The sequence below is a fragment of the Myotis yumanensis genome, unplaced genomic scaffold, assembly GCF_028538775.1.
Source record: "Myotis yumanensis isolate MYYU_CA2020_CCGP unplaced genomic scaffold, mMyoYum1.0.hap1 SCAF_20, whole genome shotgun sequence".
Lineage (NCBI taxonomy): Eukaryota > Metazoa > Chordata > Mammalia > Chiroptera > Vespertilionidae > Myotis > Myotis yumanensis.
In genome coordinates this window covers 5,491,221-5,509,189 of record NW_027223771.1, presented here as the reverse complement: position 1 = coordinate 5,509,189, position 17,969 = coordinate 5,491,221, and the positions used below count along the sequence as shown (strand labels likewise).

The window sequence follows — 17,969 nt, the reverse complement described above, 5'->3', positions numbered from 1 at the left end:
GCTAGAAGACGCCTCGGAGCCTCGCCGCACAATGACACCAGCCGGGGAGATCCCGCCTCGCCACGGGGGACCCTTGGGCCCCAACACTGGGCTGATGTGTATTTTTTTTTTTTTTTTTTTTTTAGCGAGAAGAGAAAAACGGGTATAAAGGGTTTCACTGGCGTTTCCCAGCTGTGAGCAGCATATGGCAAAAATGAAATAAAGTTTTATGAAACATTAGAAAGAAAACAGAGCAGGGATTTAAGTTTCGGGGCCTTCCCCCTCCCCCCCACGAAAGGGGAGGGAGGGAAGAAAAAAAAAAAGTCAAGAAACTGGAGCGTTTGGGAACGAACAAATGCTTCTCTGTGGGGCTGGTCTCCCTTCCCCCAACAAAAACAAGAGGTCCGGGCTCGGAGGAATTTGAAGGCAGCGATCTGCCAAAAAACATTGTGAAAAACTATGGGGGATTCATTGGAAACAGATGGGCTTTTTCAGCTTTAATTCTGAAATTCTCTCCCTTTCTGACACAATAAAAACAAACAGGGGGCGACGCGGGATGTTATCGAACAGGAATCCGGGCTGCTCGGAGCCCAGTCCGAGGGCTCCCGGCGTGGGGCCGGCCGGTCCCGCAGGCGAGGGCGGCGGGGACTTGGCTAGCTAGGACCTCGGGGGCGCCCCCGGGGCCACCCCTGGGCACCGGGCAGGTCTGCAAGGCGGTGGGTGAGGAGCCCGGGAAAGCGCCCCCTGCTCGGAGCCCGTGCCTCCCCTGCGCCCCTTCCTTCAGGGCCTCCCAGGGGCGCGTCCCTGGTCCCCCCTCTTTCTGGGAAGTTCGGAGGCACCTCCGGCCCAAGAGACCCTGTCGACCGGCTTCTTTGCACTGCAGCCCGAGTAGGGTCCCCCCTGGAGTTCCCCGGGCATCCATCGCGCCTTCCGCGGGGAGCGGGAGAAACAAAGACCAGTGGAGATGGGAGGCCAGGTCCCCCAGGGGGGCGCCGCCGACCCGCTCGGGGGACGTGGCCAGAGCTGCGAGGCGGCCCGGCAGCCGGCGGTCCCCGCGCCCGGGGCCATCCATGCCTTACCTGCGGGGAAGCTGCAGAGCAGGAAGGCGAGGGTCGGCCAGAATCCCAGGGCTGATCGTCCTGCCCCTCTCCCCATACCCATCCATCCAGCTCGGCCTGTTCCCACTAGCCTCTCCCTGGAAGAAGAGTTTAGAAGAAAAGCAGAAAATCAATCACGCTGCGCGGCAAAGGCAGCCCTCGCTCCGCCGGCGGGAGCAGCGAGCCGGGCGGCTCGGTCCCCCTCGGCCGCGGGCGCCCGGCGCGCCCCCTCCCCGCGGGCCCCGCCCTCGCCATCCATCACCGGGTCCCCTCCAATGTCGGCCCGGCCCCGCCGCCCCCGCCGCCGCGCCGCCCGCCCCCTCGCGCTCGGGTTTCAGCGCCGCCCGCGACGGGTGGGGGAGCTGGGCGGGGACCGCGGCGCCCGGCTGCGGCGCTGGCCACCGGGACCTCGGGGATCCGGGGACCCCGGGACGCGCCGCGGCTCCCCCCACGCGGAAAGGGCCCAGCCCCCGGGCCGCCTAGACCTGCAGCGCGCTCCCAAATTCCCCCCTGAAATCTCCAACCCAAGTGGAAAGAAACTGTTTGGAGACCAACCCCAGGTCCCCTTTCCAACTAGTCCGCCGGCCCGAAGCCGCTCATTTCTCTCACTCAGGGGGGTTCCCGGGTGCAAGCGGCCGCAGATCCGCTCCCCAAATTGTCCGGGGGTTGGGCGGGGTGGCCCTTGGGACCTCGGCCAGGAGCGCACCTGGAGGCCCGCCCGCCTGGCCCCGGCCACCCACCCCGCCTGGCTGGGCTGCCTCCTGCACCCCCTCCCAGCCCCGCGCTGCCTCCCTCGCACTTGCCCTGGCTGCGCCCCGGAGCTGGGGGCCTGCGGGCCCGGCAGAGGCAGGAGGGCTGCCCCCCCAGGGGAGGCCTGGGGACAGCGGTCCCCGCGCTGCTCGGGGCCCTGCCACCCAGGCGGCGCTCGGCAGGGCATCGGGGTGATGACTTCCTTCTCTCGGTCGCCTGTTTTTCTGGGAGCAAAGTGCCTCCTCCCCAGGGTTCCCTGAGCCCCGCAGCGCGCCTGCCCCTGCTCCCGGGCTATTTAAGGGGCTGGCAGCTCCCCCCTGAGCATCCTCTGGATGCAGCACAAATACGCCGCTGGAGCAAGTGTTTTCAGTCAAACCAATTCCTCCCCTTGGCCCCCTCACCTCGCTTCCAAGCCTACTCATCTGGTTCTTTGGAAGAGAATCCCGCTTTTTTGTCCAATTGCGATGTTTCCCTTAAGCACTATCGCAGTCCTCGCTCGCCGGAGGCCACACAGGCTGCGGGGCGCTCTGCCTGCCAGGAGGGGAGTCCAGCTATGGAGGAGCGAGCTCCGGGCGAGGGAAAAAGGCCCAAGACGGCAGGCACAGCCCAAAGCAGTCACACTTCTGATCCCGGCTTTACAACGGGCAAGAAAGGGCATAAGACCTCCGCCAGCGGCTGTTCCCTTAGGACTCAAGGCCACAGGGCCTCTGCTCGCCTGCCTTTACAGCTGGGGTGCCACCATCTTTCTGCCTCTCATAGTGAGGTCTCAGTCTAGCAGGTTCTGTCCAATTATCGCCCCCCTACACCGAGTTTCACCAGAAGCCCTGGTTTGCAGACTGCTACAGGCTTGCCCACTGCAATCCAGGTCGCACATGGCATTCCCCTTAAGGTTGGGCCCATCCTTGGGCCAAACCCACCAATGTATTCGCCAGAAGCCCGGGAGAGCCCTGGCACACCGAGGCGGGCACAGAGCCAGCCTGCACAGGGGCACCTTCCAGGGCCACCCGTTCACACCATCTGGATTCCGTCTTTCCAAGTCGGCCTGAGCCTCCGGCTAATGAGAGAAGGGACCCATTCGTATTCCCACCAGCAAATGCACCACCACCACTGCCACCACCACCACCTCTGGGGCACCTCCAGGCCAGGAACACAGCACAGACCTGCAAGCGCTGGACCAGCATGGCTCAGTGGCTGAGCATCGACCTAGGAACCAGGAGGTCAGGGTTCGATTCTCGGTCAGGGCACATGCCTGGGTTGCAGGCTCTATCCTCAGTGTGGGGCTTGCAGGAGCAGCCAATCAATGATTCTCTCTCATCATTGATGTTTCTCTCTCACTCCCTCTCCCTTGCTCTCTAAAACAAAACAAAACCCTCCAAGCAGCCCCTTTCAGCCCTGCTCTGGACCAAGACTGAACCTTTGGCAACCAGACTTCTGGTCTCTACACCCCAGTTTCCTCATCTGTAAGGGGCTGGCTGATCAGACAATTTGGAAGGGGCACGGGGCCACGCGAACTCCGCAGCACTCCTGCTAGGGGATTGATTGGCGTTCATCTGGGCGGCAGAAACAATTCTTATGGCAGAAGCAAATAATTTGGGAAAGGTAATGCCAAGGGTTTTTTTTTTTTTCTCATGAGAAAAAGTGTGTGGCTGAATGTGGATATCATGAAAGTGGAGATTTGGCCTTTGCAGGGTGTAGAGTAGACTATCAGAACTCCGGCCCCATCAGAGCGGCATAGGGTCATGTTGACCTAGAGCAGCGGTTCTCAGCCTGTGGGCCGCGACCCCTTTGGGGGTCGAACGACCCTTTCACAGGGGTCGCCTAAGACCATCGGAAAACACATATTGAATATATAATTACATATTGTTTTTGTGATGAATCACTATGCTTTCATTATGTTCAATTTGTAACCATGAAAATACATCCTGCCTATCAGATATTTACATGATTCATAACAGTAGCAACATGACAGTTAAGAAGTAGCAACGAAAATGATTTTATGGTTGGGGGTCACCACAACATGAGGAGCTGTATGAAAGGGTCGCGGCATTAGGAAGGTTGAGAACCACTGACCTAGAGGAACCTGTCTCTACCGGCCAAACGGCCCGGCTTGTTGACAACTCCCCAACTCTTTGCAAAAGAGTAAGAAATTCTTGAAACCTTGGGTTTTGGAACTCGGTGCTTCATTTGCCAGAGAAACTCAAAGTGTAGTTGACTTTAGACAAACGGCTCCTGTTAACAGTCTGACCACTTACGCGTTCTCCCTGAGGCTGTGGCCTGGGCCTCACGGTAGGCACCTCCTGAACACTTGGTCCCGCACGGCCTTTAGCAAACAAACATTTTGCAAAGATCCCCTCCAGGATCCATTTTTCTTGTAATTTGGGTTATGTTCTCCTAAACGCATTAACTGAGGCTGGCCCCCTCCCTGCAGGAGCTTAGTATGCGTTTGCTCGCTACCGCCTCGGCCCGCCCTGCGGTTCATCACCATTTGTTTGCCATCCATTCCATCTGCAGGCCTGGACCTAGCCGAGCACTCTCTCCTCCAGATGAAATATGAACATTTAAACTAAGCCTGGAGCACCATGGTCCCTGGGGATCCCCACTGTTTATAATTCCTCATCCAGAAAAGTACCTGTTTATCCTATTTTCTTTTTTGTTTCCTGTCTCTAAGGACAATTCCGATCCGTGGCGATCCCCCCCCCCCCCCCCCCCCCCCCGCCCCGCCAACACCCCCTTCCCATACACACGCTCTGCTATCGTAAGTGACCCTGGGGGTGGAACTCTGTCAGGAGGAATTCTGGAAGTCTAAACAGAATTCACCCTTGGGTTTCTCCCTCGTCTCCGGGCCTGTCTCTGCCCCCTCAGAAAAGGCTTAGCCAATGGGTCTGGTTTCATGGTCTCGTCTCACAAAGTGCATTTGGCTTTGTCCAGTTAACGGGGACTTGACTTTTGAGTCTATATCCCACCAAAGTGGCTATTAAAAACGGCTCTTCCTAGATGGCCGGGCTCCCCTTGTGGGTAGGGGGCCCAGTGTGTCCGTCCTGGGGCGCAGGCCTGGATGGAAGGACGGTTGCTCATTTTGGCCACTAGGCACCACACCCATCTTCCATGACCACCGGCCTCTTCCCCCCAGGTAGTCCCAGGGCAGATAAGAGCACACATAAAGCCAACCGGTCAATCCATCATGCTATCTAGCTACCTGCCATTTTACCAAAACCCACCAGCAACCTGCTGCCTGCTCCCTTTCCAGTACTTCCTACTTTGTTTTCTTCCTCAGCTGAACTGTCCGATGCCCCCTCCCATCCTGGCAGGAGCCAAGCAGTCGGGGAAGAACCGAGTTCACCAGCCTCAGGGGCCGCACAGATGTGTGTACAGATGGGATCACATCTAGAAGAGTCCACACGAGGAATGCCAAGTGTCTAACAGCTACGGCGTCTCTGGGACTTCGGTTCCCACTGAAAGACGCGAACGATGTCCCTTCTCACTGGGAAGTCACATGACTCGCTCTTGTTTCAAATCCCGCTGCAGAAGGCAAGGAACCTGCCAGAAGCCACCCTGCTGACTTCTGGGTGACTTGGCTGTCACACCACCGCCAAGGGGCTCACCAACTCCTCCCCAGGCACCGGAGCATCTGGGGTAAGATTCTCCTCCTCTGTTAACCCTACTCCATCCACCTGCTTATCCTTTCGCTCTGAACAGAAGTAAGGACCCCCCCAGACTCCGCCCAGCTGAGTGGAGCCCTCTTGGTGGCCTGTGACAGTTTCTAGGGTTGCATTTCCCTGATATGTGGGTTTCAGCCTCCCCCCTCCACCTTTTCACACCTTTCCTTCTTGACCTTGGAGTTTCTCAGTAAGCTCCTGGGGCAGCCACATTTTTCTCTCTCTCTTTTTAAAAAAATATATTTTTACTGATTTTAGAGAGGAAGGGAGAGGGAGAGAGAGAGAGAAACATCAATGATGAGAGAGAATCACTGATCGGCTGCCTCCTCCATGTCCCACACTGGGGACGGAGCCCACAACCCAGGCGTGTGCCCTGACGGGGAATTGAACCGTGACCTCCTGGTACACAGGTCAACGCTTAACCACTGAGCCACGCCAACAGGACATATTTTCTCTTTTGATCCTTCTCCCACTTCTCCCTCCCGGGGTTCTAAACTCCTGTTTAACTGGAGTTTCATATTTAAATAAAAGTCTCCCCTTCTTACTTTCCCCTTGAGCCTCTGGCCTGAGACTCCAGAGCACACCTACTATCTGGTCTACATACTGCTAACTTGTCATCAGCGTTGAGATGGAAACTTCTACAGTGGTTCTCAACCTTCTGGGCCCTTTAAAAACAGTTCCTCATGTTGTGACCCAACCATATAATTATTTTCGTGGCTACTTCATCACTGTCATGTTGCTACTGTGATTAATCGTCATGTAAATATCTGATATGCAGGATGGTCTTAGGCGACTCCTGTTAAAGGGTCGTTCGACTGCTAAAGGGGTTGCGACCCACAGGTTGAGAACCGCTGCAAAAATCTAGACATTGCAGTGGATATGGAGAAAGAGACATGGGATATACAGTGATTCCACCCCTGGCTCTGTAGCCCCTGGGTGCCCTGTCCCATTGCGACACCCTCAGCTTCTCTATTTAAACATTTTTAAAAATATATTATATTATTGATTTTAGAGAGGAAGGGAGAGGGAGAGAGAGATAGAAGCATCAATGATGAAAGAGAATCGTAGATCAGCTGCCTCCTGGACGCCCCCTACTTGGGATGGAGCCCGAAACCCGGGCATGTGTCCTGACCGGGAATCGAACCGCCACCTCCTGTTGCCTAGGTCAACGCTCAACCACTGAGCCACACCAGCCGGGCTGGGCTATACCCTCAGCTTCTCAACCTGCGGAATCATGGCCTGGCTGCCTGGGGGTGATCTTCGGGCTCCAGGGATCCCAAATCTCTAGGGAGCCAGTGAATGGGTGTTGGCTGTGCACCTAACTGGCCTTGCCCACCCCCAGCCAAGTGAACGTGTCGCTGAACAAGTGGGAAATGTCACGGGAAGAGTGACATTCTGTGCTTTCGTGTCGGCCTGAAATTCTTTAGCAATAAGCCCCGGCAACACTCTACATACCTGAAACCACACCTTGAGAAAACACTCAGCAACCTCTTGTTCTACAGCGGCTTTGGGGCCCCGGCGTCAAGACGCACCAGGTTCCCGTCATGGACAACAGACGGCCCAGTGTTTACCTCTCCCCCTTCCAGCATGTTCTCGGGAGAAGAACCAGCTTGGAACCGTTTACGCAGCGAGAGGCGAGCGTCTGAGCGGACAGGGAGCCTGTGTGTCTCTCTCCACCGGCAGAAGGCTGGAGTCTTTGGATTAATGAACCGTTTGGTGCCAAGCGCAAACAGCACAGACACTTAGCCATGGGGAGCAGATAACCAAGTTATTCATCAAGTTCAAAGTTGTTTAGAGTTTGGCTGATGCGAAGCCGACGGAAAGAAGATCCCGGCTGATGGGAGGTGGGGTAGGGTGCCGATCCAGAAAGAACAAATGTGTCAAATGTACGTGGCTCTCCCCTCCACGGCTTTCCTTATTTTTTTAAAAAATATATTTTATTGATTTTTTACAGAGAGGGAAGGGAGAGGGACAGAGCGTTAGAAACATCGATGAGAGAGAAACGTTGATCAGCTGCCTCCTGCACACCTCCTACTGGGGATGTGCCCGCAACCAAGGTACATGCCCTTGGCCGGAATCGAACCTGGGACCCTTCAGTCTGCAGGCCGATGCTCTATCCACTGAGCCAAACCGGTCAGGGCCATGGCTTTCCTTTTAAAATTGGTTGGAACCCCGAAGTCACCAAGAATAGAAATGGCAGAGAGAGAGGCTTAAGCCTCGGCCCTGCGATGCCAACTTCAGTGGTTTTCCCACCAAACCACAGCTGCTTCTCATCGTTGCCCGGGGCTTTTTATTGTTGTTGCTAGTCAAATAATACGCCTGGTGCGTGTTCTGATGGACCGTGAATTAGAAATGGGAGTATGTTTAGGGTTATATTGTTTCCAGAAACAAATAAAAACATACGAACAGTTTAAGAAAAGTTTCCCTGAACCATCTCCCTCGTCCCCCTAAAAACCTTACTTAGTTAAGTGGAAATAATTACAGAATTCTTTTTCTTTCTTTTGGATGCTAAATGGCATTTTTAGGTCAAGTTTTATTTAAAAAAAATATTTTTATTGACTTCAGAGAGGAAGGGAGAGGGGGAGAGAGAGAGAAACATCCATGATGAGAGAGAAGCATAGATTGGCACACCTCCTACCGGGGATGGAGCCTGCAACCCGGGCATGTGCCCTGACCAGGAATCGAACTGTGACCTCCTGGTTCATAGGTCGATGCTCAAGCACTGAGCCACAGGTGAGTACTGCACACCAAGATGTTTAGGGAAACCTGTCCATAGTATCAATTCACAACAGCCCCTTCAGACCACAGGCCATTCAAATTCAAAGCTAGGGGGGCTTCTGCCCCTGGAGCCTGGCCCTTGACCCTGAAAGGAAGGGCCTGGGTATCACCACGGCTTGGGCTGGCTTTGTCCTCACTAACTCTTGCTTCGGGGTTAAGCCTCCCCCCTCCATCTTTTCACACCTTCCCTTCTTGACCTTGGAGTTTCTCAGTAAGCTCCTGGGGCAGCCACAGAATGGCCATATATTCCCTATCAGGCCCGCAGTTAGTATAGACTCTGATAGCATCCATATCCTCATGGAAAACCAGACACGTGGAGTTTAGGGATCTCCTTCCTCAAAGTGCTCTCGACAGAGAAACACGAAAGCAACGTCAAAACCCTGCAGCATGGAAAAGACCGGCATCCGGCTTTTTCTGACCACAGGATCCCGAGATGCCCAAGATACAAAGCCGGTGTGCTTCAGCATAGTAAGGGAAGCATTGGGAAAGCAGGATGTTGAAAACGAAGTAGTAACAGACTATGTGAGCTACACTGGCTGATGTCAAAACAACATGAACTTCCATGTGTCCCGTTTCAGGGCACAATGACCCGCCAAACCCAGCCATGAGGGCTGATGAGCAGGTCCGGACCTGTGAGGGGGTGCCCCGGGGAACCCCATCATGCCTACAGGTGAGTCTGACCTCGTATGTTGCTGGGGTCCAGCCCCGGGGGTCCAGGGGTTCCCAAAGGCGTGGACGGAGTCGGCGAAGAATGTTTTACACGGAGACAGCGTTCAGAACTCTCTAGCTCTCTCTCTAGTCTCCGTGGATCTTCCTGTGCCTGGCTGAGGCCACAGACAAAGATCCCGAGGCAAGCTGAGCCTTTATTTTATAGTCAGAGGTAAACAGAGTAGTGGTTTCCATAGTTACACTGTTCTTGTGAGTTTCACTTGTTTTTGTTCTTGCTGCGCTTCCCTCAGTCCATTAGCTTCCCAGGTAAGATCTAGGGAGCTCATAAGGTCCAGCCTAATTATGCTAAGAGGACTGTGCCCTCTAAGCTGGGACTTGTTTGTGACTTTGCCAACCAACAGGTCAGTCCGAGGCTTAACCCTATAGAGGCTCCCCATAGTATGTACCCTTGAGTGTGAGGTAGTCCTCGCTTTTTTTCCACTGCCCTGTTCACGCTGCTCCTTCCTAGCACTGTAGCTAAGGGAAGGGAGGGTCAAATAAAAAAAATAAATAAATGCCTGTCATTGGAATGGGGCTGGATACCAGACAGATGGGGAAGTCCGGCCCTCCCTTCCTCAGGTTCAAGTTCTGTTCAGTTTGTTGAGCGAATAAACAATGGTGTTGTTTGAAAAGCAAAGCCTTCTCCTACAGAGCCTCGGCAACACCGCAGACACCTGTGCTATCTGACCTTCCCTGTGGGATTGTAAGTCAAGTTCTGGGACGACGCTCTTCAAGGGGGACTGCCTTCTCAGTGCACAGACATAGCAGATCCCAAAGAGCCTTCGCTGGTTACTGATAAGACGTTTGTTTACGCGCAGTTTCGCTTGGGAATATAATATCCCTTCCCTTTCCCTGGAGGGCAGACTGCTGGAGAGATGGCTGATCACACCTCCGGAGGCGTGACCAAATTTGGGGACCACGCATGGTAAAAGCAAGCGCTTGAGTTTAATGCACTGGGTAGCGAGCCTGTAGGGGGAAAAGCACTTCAGTTCTGCAGACCCCGGGCTGTACCCCTGCACCTCTCTGGGCCTGTTTCTTCTTCTGAGAAATGGAAATGCCAGCACATGCAGGGACCCTGGGAGTGTGGCTCAAAAAACTCCCCGTCCCACTGTGGGGAGTGCTCAGTACGTCTTCATTGTATTTTGCATTTCCTCTAAGAATGCCTGCGTTGGATCCACGCTGGGGGGATGGAGTGCCATATGAAAGGGTCGTGCTAACAGGAGCTCCTCACGCCTCCATTCTGTATTGCTACGCACACGGGGGAGGCAGTGAGGTGGGCCTTGGGAGGCTGGGAAGAAGAGAAGGCAGACAGGTTTCTCAGCAAAGGCCAGGAAGCCCTCCTTGAAAAAAGTGCCATGTTACTGCAAGACCCCTTTTTTTAGGGGTCACAAATCTGGTTATTGAATAAACACCTGCAAATGGAGAGACAGGGCTGTTGGGAGGCCAGCTACCCACCTTTCTACATGTCCATTCAGACAGGAGGCACCTGTCCATCATGGAGAGGGGAATGATGGGAACAGAGCTGGTGAGAAAAGAAGGCTGTGACCTCCCTTACCACCATCCCTGCACAGCGGGTCTCACCACCAGCAGAGCAGGACACTAACCTACAAGGAACCAACGTCCCTGTCAGGACAGGGGGCACCCAGCTCACTGCTAACACCAGCTGGCCTGGAAGGTGGCAGCGACACCCAGCCCCAGAGAACGCAGAGCTCCCTGGCTGTGGGGTGCCCCACCCAGGGCCTTCCTCTGCTCTCCTCCATACCCAGCCAAGTCTGCCCCATTGTTACTGGAGACCATGTCCCTTAGACAGGGGGCTTGCCTGTCGCCTGCTGTGGCGGTGGGACTGCAGGAAACCTCTCCTTGGTAGATGCACAGGTGGCACAGTTCCTGCACAGATTGGTAAGAGACCCTTCCAAGTTCTCCTTCAGCTGCCCTTCCCAGCACAGCCAACCTCCTTTCCAGGGATCGTGGCTCAAGATTCCCCGGAAAATCACTCGGGAGAAGAGCAAGGTCCAAACGGGTACCAACAGGTACCATTTTATCTTTCTGCTGGAGGATCCTAAAGCCAGAGGGACAAGGTGATGGATCTTGAAGTGATAGCCTGCCACTCAGCACGACCTGCAATTCTGTCCCTTGAACTCGGAAGCGCGGGACTGTAGACACACGGGGACTCCTCTTCCTTGGAGGCGAGTCCCGGCCTCCCCACCTGCCACAGGAGATACCTTTCCTAGAGAACACTGCAGCCGTGCAGCCTCAAGGAGCTGGGAGCTCACCATTTCCTCTAGATGGCGCGATTTCCCCTAATTCGTCCGCAAGACACCCTATTTGTAAAAGCCACACAACCCCACGCCTTCGGAAACCACAGGGCGTAATAGCAGCTCGAAGGCCCCATTGAAAATCACAATTTGGGGGAACTGACTCTACCTCCGAGCAAATGCAAGGTAAACACATTAACAGGATGCGTCCCCACTTCGACCCTCCCCCTAAATAAACCTGTCGCCCTGTGCGCCACGGCGGGAGCTAGGCGCGGAGTCACCACCCTGCATGGCCCGAACCGAAGGGCCCAACCACCACGGAGGGACGGACGCAGGGACACTCGGGAACCCGATCCCTTAGCACTCAAGGCGAGTTCCGCATTTCCCCGCGCACCTGCGCTCCCAGCACCAAGGACCGCTGGGACCCGGGCCCAGACCTAGACCTGCCCCCAAAGCCCCCGGGCACAGGCGCTCCTCCCCAGCACTGCAGCCGGCTTAGGAAGTCTGGCGCGGGGCAGGGGGAGGGAGCCCGGCGAGCTGGGTCAGTTGGGGGGACAGCCCGGTGGCCAGCTCCATCCTCGGCTCCCGGGAGGGGATGGTCCAGCAGGAGCAAGGGAGATCCCGGCCCGCACACAGTGGAGACTGTACGCTGGGCTGTCCAACCACGCGCGCTGCCGGCTGCCTGGGGAGAGCCTTTTAGGAAAAAAAGAGCGGATACCAAACCGCAAGAACTTTGCTGCCAAGAGCCAAAGCCATCGAGGCGCGGCGAAGCTCCCAATCTGGGCAAGACGAGACGTGGGGCTGGGAAGGACCCAGCCCGTGCGGGGGGCCCCTGCAAGTGTCCGCGGCGCCCGGGGGAGCCGGAGCCGGCCGGGTCCACTCCGCTGCCGGCCCCGCGCTTACCTTGGTGGCTGCATGGGCGAAGCGTGGGGGCCGGGGCGCTGCTCGTCCGCCCCGGGGCGAGGAGGGAGGGGCTCGGCAGGCGCGGGTCCCCGCCGCCCCGGCCGGCTCAGCAGCGGACCGGGGTGCGCCGCCTGCTCCCGGGCTGCATGCTGGCGAGCGCCTGGAAGAGCCGGCCCGGGAGCGAACGGCGAGCGGGTCCCCAGCCCAGCGGCTCGGGCGGCGCAGCCCGCGCTCCGGAGACAACTGCAGAGTCGGATGGCTCGGGCCACCCCCTCCCTCGCCCGGCCCCCGCCTGCCGCCTCCAGTGCGGCGTCGCGAGGTTCCTTTGCGCGCGGAGGGGAGGGGGCGGGCCAGCGCCCCGGGCGCCGGCGGGGGGGCGAGCGCAGGCGGAGGAGGAGGTGGGGTGCGGGATCGGATCGCCCCGCCCCACCGCAGCCGCACCCTCCCGCATCAGCAGGGGTTGAGTGGCTGCGTGGGGGTGGGGGGTGCGCACAGTTTGGGGGTGCGTGGCCCAGTGCAGCGATCCCCGAGATACCCCCAACTTTCCAAACCTCCCGCGGGAGTGGCGTGGAGAGCACGTTTTGCACCCGCAATTCCACGATGGTCGGGGGGGGGGGGCGGGGGTGGTGGTTACTGTGAGGTCTCCGCGGTGGACAGTCTGAGCCCTTAGAAGTGCTGCTCTGCGGAGACGCACCTTTGTTCTATGGAGATGTGTGTGTGTTTTTTTTTAAAAAGATTCTGATTTTTAAAAAGTATATAATATGTTCGAAATGTGTAACACACGATGCGTTTCCTCGTGCGGATTCACAGAACTCCACAACTCAGTCTTATCTAGAGTAAAAAGGCGACCACAGCGCGCCCCTCCCCACGGCAGCCGCGCCCCAGAGGTAACCCCGGGTCAGGGTGTGCCCCATTGCGGTTCTTCCCACACGTACAGATTGCAAGGGGATTCGCACGGGCTTTTCCAAAGGATGTTTTCCCGTGCAGCGCATGCACACACCCACCCTCGAGAACACAGCCTCTCGACTTCAGCAGCGGTAAATCCCAGAGTCCGGGGAAAGAGCGAAGAACCACCCAAAAGCCATGTGCAAATGTGAAGAAACCCTGCCTGGGCGTGAAGTCAGCCTGAACCTGCAACTCACGCCCAAATGATCATTGCATCGCAGGGGTAGAGAGGTGGGCATTTCAGATAGGATTATAACCTTCCCTTCTCACAGGAAGCGAAGTGCCCTGGATTTTGATACGATAGGGGAATCTCTGGATTTGCAAAATGAAAAGACAGCATCCGCTTTAAAGCTCGATCGTTATTGATGCCTGTGGTCTTGAGGGATGTGGTTTGAACACAACAGCCTGCATCTTCTGGGCCAAGGGTACGGAGAGAATCTATAGCTGGGATATAAATAAAATCCTGGGATTTAGCAGGAAGGGGCTGGGTATTGGGATGGCTGGTTTCTATAATTAGTTCTGACCTTGGGCAAGATATTGGGCAAAGTGGGACACTAGAGGAGTTGTACTGGATGCTGGGTGAGCGTGCGTGCGTGCGTGCGTGCGTGCGTGCGCGCTCCAGCCCTAATATCTGGTGAATAGCTGATTTTTCACCTTTCAGCTAAGCTTTATTGTCAGTGCCTTTCTTTTTTTTTTTTTTGTTAAATCCTCACCCGAGGATATTTTTCCATTGATTTTTAGAGAGAGTGGAAGGGAGGGGAGAGACACACAGAGAGAAACATCAATGTGAGAGAGACACATGGACTGGTTGCTTCCTGCACACTCCCTGAGCAGAGCTGATCATCGAGCCTGCAACCGAGGTACATGCCTTTGACCGGAATCGAACCTGGGACCCTTCAGTCCCTGGGCCGATGCTCTATCCACGGAGCCACACCAGCCAGGGCTCAACTAAGCTTTATTATCTCCTTGGGGAATGGCTCTCCTAACACCTCATGCTCTGCTTCCTAACACTGACCTCACTTTGCAGTTACCCACTCAGGAGGGTGATCCCTCCGTAATATAAGCAGCCAGGAGGGCAGGACCGGGGCTGCCTGGGGTCCTCAGTGCCTCCCCAGCACTCAGTACAGTGCCTGCCGGCACATAATAGGCAGGCTACAAGATTTTGGGATGCCTATCACCCAGATAATAGATTTCCCAGTGCTCTTCCAATGTCACCTGACATTTTCGAAAGATCTGTAAGTGGAAACATCTCATTTTAAAATGAAGCCTATGGGAAGTACCCAGGAGGGTTTCCCCATCTTGGGGGACAAACAGTCCACTGTCTAGATGAGAACAGGCACTTCTCAGCTCAGCCTCCGGCTGCACAGGCGGCGGGCCAGCAGCTATTTACCTTGATGAGCCTGCGCTCCCGTGGAGAAGACAATGAATATTAATGCAACTCATTAAGTCCTTGATTAAGTTGGAACCAGGCATCCTCCCGTTGCAATACACAGATGAGCACTCAGGGTTGAATGAGGCCGTGGGGTGTGTTTAGGGTGCAAATTAACAAATGTATGGGCTTTCAACTGACAAGCTAGAAACAACCCTAATACAAAGTGCCAGGGAATGCATGCCTTCTTTACGGCAAAGGGCCTGAATTCCTTAGAAATGTGGACCGGAAACAGGCTAACCTGGGTTGGAGGGTTAAGAAAGTAAGGTCACCAAGACACAAGTGGTGAGGGGTGGATCAACTCAGTGCAAGGTCAATGTCTCTATTCGTTTTTCTCTTGTCCAATTAAGTATTGTTGCTAAGGGAGAGGTTAAAACCTGGCCTCATATTGCCCTGGTTTGAATGGCTCAATGGTTAGTGTAGGCCCTCCCTCTGAAGGGTCTCGGGTTCGATTCCTAAGTTGCAGGCTCCATCCCTGGCCCTTCCCCTCCCTTCCACTCTCTGAAAATCAATGGAAAAAAAATATCCTAGGGTGATACGATTAAGTCAAGTGACTTTAAGCAAAGTAGGTCATCTTCTGTAATGTGGTGGGCCACATCTAATCAGTTGAAAGCCTTAAGAGCAAAGACTGATGTTTTTGAAGAAGGAATGTTGCCTCAATATCGAAACACAGAAACCCCGTCTGACTTTCCAGACGGCTGTCCTGCTCCACAATTCTTTTTTTTTTTTTTTTTTGTCAGCCCCTACAAGCATATGAGCCAATTTCGTAAATCTCTCCATACACATACTGCTTCCGGTTCTCTGGAGAACCCCGAATAATACTCCATTCAAACAGGTCCACTCGAGATGTATGAGAAGTATGCATTCCTTCATTCACTCCTTCATCTAGTCGGTAATTAACTTACTGAGATAAACACGTATATAGCACTGTGGAGGGCATTGTAAAATATCGCAGGAAGTGCGATGGACTCATATTGTGTTTCCCTGAAAATGCCTGGGAGATCTTATGAAGCAACCAGGTAGTAAGCATCAATGCAATTCAGAGATAAGGGGTCATTTGTCTAAGAGTAGGTTTGGTTAAACAGTGGCCCCTTTCCTGGGAATTCCAGTCTTAAACGCTAATGCCCAGGAGATGGGAAGTTTAGCAGAGTGTGCCATAACAATGAGAACCTTCTTTTTCTCCTGGACACTTTTTCTCCAGGGCACCAATCCTGAAGTGCCGTGATTTTAAATCTTTTTCATCTGTGAAATGTTTTAATGGGGCAAAATGACCTTGGCTTGCTCTGGAGATGGAAGGTGGGGAAGGAGGAGGGAGAAAGCAAAGAGCGAGGAGCAGAGGACACACAACTTGCCAGGTCAGAAGGATCTGGTTTTAAACCTTGGCTCTGGCATTAGCTGAGTGACCAGGGGGCCAATCACACCACATCGTTAACTCTTCGTTTTCATGTTTATAAAGTAGAAAGACCTTTCCTTGAAGGGCTGGTGAGGACTCAAAAAGCGAAATCATATAAAATACCCAGAACGGGATCTTGAATGGGGCGGTGGGAACGCAGCAAAAGGCAGCCGGCCTTTCCAGGTCTCCGTTCATCTTCTCTGCATTAAAGCCGGCAAGAAGCTGACCTACTGTCTTAAAGCCAAACACAAGCCGTACTCACTGTTTCCAAGCTGTGGGTGACACCTTTCCAGAAACGAAGGAACAGCTACCACCAACACACGCTGCATCGCACACTCCTGCGGCAGCCCCTGCGAGCCTCAGAGCTTTTCTCTCCTTTTACTCGTATCCCTCGGCATTGATGTCGCCCTGTGTCACCCGGGAGGGCCGCCACAGGCTTGGGGGGACAGCGCAGTACAGGCCGCGAGCCGGATAGCACGGTCTTTCGAGTCAGAGGGATGAGCTTCAAGTCCTGGTCCTTGGGTTGTGTCTCGATCTCAGTTGCCCTGTTGTTAAACAGGAAAGTCAGACGGTGTTCAGACAGCCGGGAGCTGACATTTACAAAGTGAAAGCTGTTTCTACTGCCATCACTAGGGATTACAAAGGAACTCATCTGATTACAAAGGAGCAAACAAAGAGGACTCCCTGGGATTAGAACAATTTGTTCAGGCATCTCGTTTCTTGTTTCTCAAACTCGGTCCGGCTTTAGAAGGAACCGGGGTTCCTGTTAAAAGTGCAAGTTCCCAGCACTCACTCCAGGGCTAGTGAAATAAAAACCTCACAAATTAAGGCTTGGGCATTAAGTATTTTTTTTTTAAAAAAGCCAAATGGTTTGAACACATATTGGCACACCCATGTTCATAGCAGCATTATTCACAACAGCCAAAAGGTGGAAGTAACCCAGCCGTTCATGGGTGAGTGAATGGAAAAGCAGAATGGTGGTACGTACATATAATGGAATATTATTCAGCCTTGAAAAAGCAGGCGATTCCTACACGTGCTACGACATAGATGGACCTTGAGGACAGTATGCTAAGTGAAATAAGCAGATACACACTGTATGATTCCACTTAGACGAGGTACCCAGAGGAGTCAAGTTCACAGAGACAGAAAGTAGACTTGGTGGTTGCCAGCGGCTGGGGGGGAGGAAGAATGGGGCCTTGATGTTTAATGGGAACAGACGCTCTGTTCTGGATGACAAAGTAGTTCTAGAGATAGATGATGGTTGCGCAAAGGTGTGAATGCATTGAATGCCACTGAACTGTACTATACTTTAAAACGACAAAAAAATGGTAAATCGACATGTAGTTTACTACACACACAAATCTCACCGGCTTTTCTAGCACAGCGGGTGTGGGAACTTAAAGCGAGACTCCTGCGCCATTCCAAATGCTTCTTTTCTGTTCTTTTACCTTATCCTGCACCCTTTCCACCACCTCAGGGCATCCATTTAGACAGGGATGTGGCTAACATGCCCTGAAGGACAAGGGAGCAAGACTGGGAGGTGGAAGGATGTCCTCCCAAGCCATAAGACTCCTCTCTCCTCTCTCACTGTATCCGTCAGTGTCACAACTTGGAGGGTAAGGACAGTAGCGCTGTGCTCCGCTCTGGGGGACGTGATCCCATTAGTAGTGACATGGCCCAGCTTTCTCTCCTCTGACATTAAGCTGCCCGGACAACCAGCCTCCTGGGCATATCAGTTCTCACCTCCTTGGCGTGTGAGGGGAAACTGGGACCTGCAGCCTTCCTCCTGGGGGGCGAAGTATAGTGACCAGGGAGTTCAAAGGTCAAGATGGGAAGGAGGACAGATTCCCGAGGACCCGGTGCTGTTGCACAGCCATCTGCTGCTGCCTGGGGTCCGAGCCACACTTCTCCCTTCTCCCGACTAGAAATGTCACCCTTGAATTAAGACAGGGGTTAAATACGTCTAAATAATTCATCATTTCTGTAACTTGCTGCCCCTCTGCCTGCTTATGCTTTTCTGGTTGCTTTTGCTTGTCTATTTTCTCTTTTTAATTAAAAAGCGGTATTAACAAT

General features: G+C 54.3%; 1 protein-coding gene across 3 annotated transcripts in view; it reads right to left on the bottom strand.

Annotated features, from left to right (window-relative positions):
• The window catches only part of RGMA (repulsive guidance molecule BMP co-receptor a), a 32,072-nt gene extending 15,899 nt beyond the window's left edge, over positions 1–16,173 (bottom strand). The window contains exons 1-2 of one of the 3 annotated variants that reach the window (XM_070400667.1): positions 16,156–16,173; positions 1,059–1,174 (exon numbers count right to left, since the gene is read on the bottom strand). In XM_070400667.1, the coding sequence (XP_070256768.1) occupies positions 1,059–1,140 (82 nt within the window). In that variant the 5' untranslated portion in view covers positions 1,141–1,174; positions 16,156–16,173. Of the gene's footprint in view, positions 1–1,058; positions 1,175–2,227; positions 2,246–12,126; positions 12,407–16,155 lie in introns of those variants that run through there. The other 2 variants (XM_070400665.1, XM_070400666.1) reach the window with 2 other exon arrangements.
• Positions 16,174–17,969: the final 1,796 nt, after the last annotated feature.